The sequence below is a fragment of the Zerene cesonia genome, chromosome 26 (assembly GCF_012273895.1).
Source record: "Zerene cesonia ecotype Mississippi chromosome 26, Zerene_cesonia_1.1, whole genome shotgun sequence".
Classification (NCBI taxonomy): domain Eukaryota; kingdom Metazoa; phylum Arthropoda; class Insecta; order Lepidoptera; family Pieridae; genus Zerene; species Zerene cesonia.
Genome location: NC_052127.1, coordinates 6,011,291 through 6,017,027, shown reverse-complemented (window position 1 = coordinate 6,017,027; position 5,737 = coordinate 6,011,291). Strand labels below are relative to the sequence as shown.

Here is a 5,737-nt window from a genome sequence, read left to right as displayed (position 1 = left end):
GTGTGTCTCTCATGAAACCCAACGCTAAAAATATCATCTGATCCATGCAAAAGAGGAACGAAAAATAAACGCAGCACCCCTCAAATGTTAAAAATAATAATGCAGTAATATGACCATTTATAGCGAACTCGAATGTTGCCATTTGGGAATGACGTGAAGTTGGCGCGGAACAAGATGGCGTCAGCGGCTGGCCAATCACAACGCTCGGTTCGGACGCTGCGCGGAGGCGACAGTAGCTTCATAACACCCCACCGCGCTTGCATTTTGATCAATCTCCGAGTAGTGTTGTGCGAATCGTGTAGTGTTTAAGTAATTTATATTTTTTAATTCAAAATGAGGGAAATCGTGCACATCCAGGCCGGTCAATGCGGTAACCAGATCGGAGCTAAAGTAAGTGAATATTTTACATATATCATTCGATTAAAAAAAATAAAATTATCTGCGATAAAAACGCCGGCTAGCGGTATCTTTCTCGAAATGTCGAACACATATCCATTACATATGTATGAAAGATAAAACATATTATTTGTAAAACTGCTTCAATGTTGCATGAACCGATTCAATTTTGACAGCTGAATATTACACTTTCACGCAACCGGCCCAATGTTTACGCACCCTTACTGGAGTTGCCACCCCCGCTAACCAGGGTTGCGTGTTTATTCGTACTGAGTCTAATACATTAAATTATTTGTTTTGTTGTCCACGACAGCATTTTTTTTCAATTACCTATATTACATAATAATATAATAATTCATATAAAATAGAACACGCATACAATTAAAGAATCTGGATGTTAGTTATCTTTTGTATATGTATTTAGTTTCCGCTTGTTTTTTCAATAGCCAATTTAGTATTTATTTCAATGGAGTTAAGGTACTTTCTTTATTAAGAATAAAAAGTGGGGATAAGAACCCTGCAACCAATGGATTCGTGTAATTATGCAAGCACTTTAATACTATCGAAAAACTAATACTATAGAGGTCAAAAAGGACTCTTACGTCATCCTAATTAAAACCGTAAACCGGTTTTAATATAGGTAAAGGATATCGAACCACAGATAAAGATTATTTATTTATGGCCCACAAACACACATGAGTTTAAAGTATTTAAATCGAAGATCGAAGGTATTTGACAACATTCGATGGAAGGACTTACATCCATTGCTTCCCCTTTTGTCATGTCGACTATTAATAAAACATGGAGTACAGATAAAATAACCTTCTAGCTATGTCTTTAATAAAACATTTATGTATAAGTGGAATGTTCTTGCATTCCAAAGCTTAAACGCGAAAGTCTAGCAACTGATTAAATAGATTTTGAATCGATCAGATGTTAAATATGTCCCAATTTATATTATCGACGTCTTCTAGCCTCATTAGAGGACACTGACTTATTGCTTAAACTTGTTCACTCTTATGGAAAGTACTTCATAAAATATCTACAGAGTATCTATTTATCATTCAGCATTCATTTAACTTATAAGATTCGAATTGGATTGTATTGTATTTGCCGGATATTCAAAACACTAGAAAATTTAAATAAAACTGTTTTGCGGTGGTTATATTTCAACTTGAACTAATTACTTATCACCAGCAAACGCTCAAACACGTATTGTATTCCCAAGGAACATTTCAGAATATTTTTCGATACATACATCATCCGAGACCGCCTAAATCAACACTCCTCTTTATATTTTCATTAATTAGCGCTTTTGGATGGGTTGAAAATTGATCAAACACTACCGTGGTAACGACTGCTTAGTAACCAGCGATAGTATCACAATTATCCCAAGTAGCACAGTTAATGAATGTAAATGGACCATAATTACCAGCTTTCCTTACTAAACTGGTGAAATTGTCCATTGTGAACGTACCAATTATGTAGTCACGTATTCAATAGCTTATCTCAAATCCATAGAACACCTTTTGATACTCCAGTTAATGCATTAACGTCTGATACTCTATCTTATCTTGTACAAACGAATATAAAGATGATATAATACTTGCATGTGCTGTGGAGAGAAAATTTAAGCACTTTGTGACGAGTGGTTTTAAGATTATTTTTATATTTTTGTGCTCTCAGGCTTGAATAATAGAGATTTTTTTTGGTATGCTCTCATGGTTTTGGGCCGTCCTGAACTTAATCCGATTACAAAATGATACTTCCTCCCTAACCCAATGAGTTATAAAGGAAAATCTTATAATACTCTTAAAAAATCAGATACTAAACCATCCTATTTATGTCGATGCACAATTTCAATACAGAGGCTGCAACTAATCTTATCAAATGCATTCCACCACCATGATTCAGTAGAGATTCCATTTAGATTATCGTTGAGATCAAACGCGTGTTCTGGTCCACTTTCAATCAGTTAAAACATCCTACGTATACTTTGGTTAATAGGTTGGTACATACTGTAACATTTATGTCGCAACGCCAAATAGATTTTTTAACTATCACAGTACAGAGTTATGTGTTTTGTAAGCCGGACGGGTTCGGAAATTCCTTGCTGCTTCACAATTTCCGATTATAAGGGACAATATTGGGTATTGGCAATACTCACGCAAAACTTTTTTGTACCTATCTTATAAGTAATTATTGTTATCTTTAAAGTTTGTTTGTTTTAAAGTTTTAAGTCTAATTTAAATTTTCATTGATTATTCCTAAACGTTTCTTATTAGAATACGTTTTCCTATATGTAAAAATAATACATTAAAAACCACTGCCTAATCTGTGGTAATATACTCAATATGAAAAAAATACAAGTGAATCATTGGAAAGAGATGAACATATATGAGAAATATTCCTTTTAAGTCACGTACAAGCAAAGCTGTGTCAACTATTTCATACAGTATGACTAATTTGCTGTATGTCCTTGAATTCTTGAAAATATTCAGGTTATTATTTACTTTTGAGGTTGCTCGTGATGTCATTATTATAGCAGCGTTAGGCTGTTATTCAATACTCGTTGAAAATAATACTTTTTGTGGGTTGTTTAGTTTTTAGTCTCTGTATAAAATTTTTACATTGTTGCAGGCGAATATTATGTTATATCACACGGTTAATAAATATATCTCCTTCACGATAAAAAGTTCAACTGTAAATTTGTAAAAGTATGACTACATTTTACACGTTTTCAATGAAAAAAATCAGCTGATTAACATTCAGTGTTGCAATTAAAAAAATATAATAAAGTTTTAAAACAATAAAATGATAGACAAAAAATCATTCTCATTTTAAATTTTAAATAAAAGACTGCATAATAAAACAAGTTAACCAGACGGTAAAAATCAGAGACATGCACAATTTCACTATATGATTATACACCGAAACAATAGTTCCAACATTTTATACTCTGTTGGCCACACGTGTTCCAGTTTTAGTTTAATGTTTTAGCATTTTATCTTATCATAATGCAGAAGTGAAGATTACTACCGGCCATTGAACCCACGGTCGATGCCCGGTAGTTTATAAATAGCTGTTCCCACTTCACAGTACTCTCTAGCTGTGTTAAGTGAAATAGCAGGCTTTTAACGTAGACAATTTCACTATGGATTTACCATGTACAGAAAAATAATTTTGAAACTAAAATATTACGCGATTTTATGGTTATTTTCCTCTCTGCTATTTTTAATAAATCTGGACTCCATATTTGATAGGTATCTACGCTAAATTTTGTCATCATAATTTCAAAGCATTATTAATACTAACTAAGCTAAGACCTAATTATGCTTTCTTGTAATCGTGTGGTTTGTACGTTTGGCGAAAAAAGCGTTTATTTTCATTTAACTTCAAAAATACAAAAGATATAACACTTAATTAGATGCAAATGCATGCTTAGAAGCTAGTCGTGACATACCTCGTCTGTGTTATTTGCAGACAATACTATTTAAACATTCACAGTATACATTGTATGAGCCAAACCCTGATTTCCCTTACAACTGGCGCATTGTGCCGTTCGTTCACACGACATTTCCAACTTTCATCGCATCTACCGTCTCTTATCTAGTTACTCTTAAGAAAGTAATCTAACTACGCCTTTCACTTTTATTAAAAATCATTATTCTGTCATACAACGGACGGCTGGCGTGATTTGATCATAATTAACTCGTTGATTGCTGTTCAAGATTTATTATCTTCGATTCTGTAGAACCCTGAGCTGTAACCTCCATATTAGTCATTTTCTCATATACGGTATCAGTCGATGTTGTTTGCCTCACACGCCTACAGCCAAAGATGACATCATGCCAATCGCCTTACTGAATATTAATGCGATCAGTTGCTAGGCACTTAAGCGCTTCCATGTACCATGAAACTTTATTCTGAATTGAAAGAACAATTACATATTCATATTATTACACAAGAAAATTACGGACCATATGGCATAGGTATTCAGGCCAGTTACGGAGAATCGAAAAGTGACATTCGAATGGTAATAAGTTTGCTTAAACGACTGGTACAATACGTTCTCTACATATAAGGTGAGATAAACTGAATACGGCCGAGTCGTGGGCGTAGCCGGTCGCCAAGGCAACACTGTGTATCTCGATAACTGACAACGTCTTGCGCAATCCATTGTACTCTCCGGCAAGTTATTAAAGACGTATTATGCATCCTGACGGCCATTTACGAGATGGTTCATTGAGCTTTATTGTTCTTGACAATCCCAGTCGTTATAGACACGGAAAATAAACGGATGTAAATGCGAAACATAAAATTAAACTAACAATTTCAATTCTACAATCGTATCAGTAACCGGTTCGAAAGTGGATCGCTGCATTTACAATCTAAGTGCTTTCGTATACGCTTTTATTCGAAAGCACCGACCGACACAAATAAATATTTTATAGACTAACGGAATTCCTTTCTTTCACAGTTCTGGGAGATCATTTCGGACGAGCACGGCATCGACCCCACCGGCGCTTACCACGGCGACTCAGATTTACAGTTAGAACGCATCAACGTATACTACAATGAAGCCTCCGGTGGGAAATATGTACCCCGCGCTATTCTCGTCGACCTCGAGCCTGGCACCATGGACTCAGTCCGCTCTGGACCTTTCGGACAAATCTTCCGCCCTGACAACTTTGTTTTTGGACAATCTGGAGCCGGTAACAACTGGGCCAAGGGACACTACACTGAAGGCGCTGAATTAGTCGACTCAGTCCTTGATGTAGTCCGTAAAGAATCAGAATCATGCGATTGCCTCCAAGGATTCCAGCTCACACACTCCCTTGGTGGTGGTACCGGCTCCGGTATGGGAACACTCCTTATCTCCAAAATTCGTGAAGAATACCCCGATAGAATCATGAACACATACTCCGTTGTCCCCTCGCCCAAAGTATCAGACACGGTCGTAGAACCCTACAACGCAACACTCTCGGTACATCAATTAGTAGAAAACACAGACGAAACTTACTGTATTGATAACGAGGCTCTATACGACATCTGCTTCCGCACGCTCAAACTGTCCACACCCACCTATGGTGATCTCAACCACTTAGTATCTCTTACAATGTCTGGTGTCACCACTTGCCTTAGGTTCCCTGGTCAGCTCAACGCCGATCTCCGTAAATTAGCTGTAAACATGGTGCCCTTCCCCCGTCTCCACTTCTTCATGCCCGGTTTTGCTCCCCTCACATCCCGTGGAAGCAGACAATACCGCGCCCTCACCGTGCCCGAACTCACCCAGCAGATGTTCGACGCCAAGAACATGATGGCCGCCTGCGACCCACGC

General features: G+C 36.8%; 1 protein-coding gene across 1 annotated transcript in view; it reads left to right on the top strand.

Annotated features, from left to right (window-relative positions):
• Positions 1-231: 231 nt before the first annotated feature.
• LOC119837208 (tubulin beta-1 chain) overlaps positions 232-5,737 on the top strand; it is a gene marked incomplete at its 3' end in the record, with an annotated part of 6,637 nt that continues 1,131 nt past the window's right edge. The window contains exons 1-2 of the mRNA XM_038362734.1: positions 232-390; positions 4,877-5,734. Coding sequence (XP_038218662.1) covers positions 334-390; positions 4,877-5,734 — 915 coding nt within the window. The remainder of the gene's footprint in view (positions 391-4,876; positions 5,735-5,737) is intronic.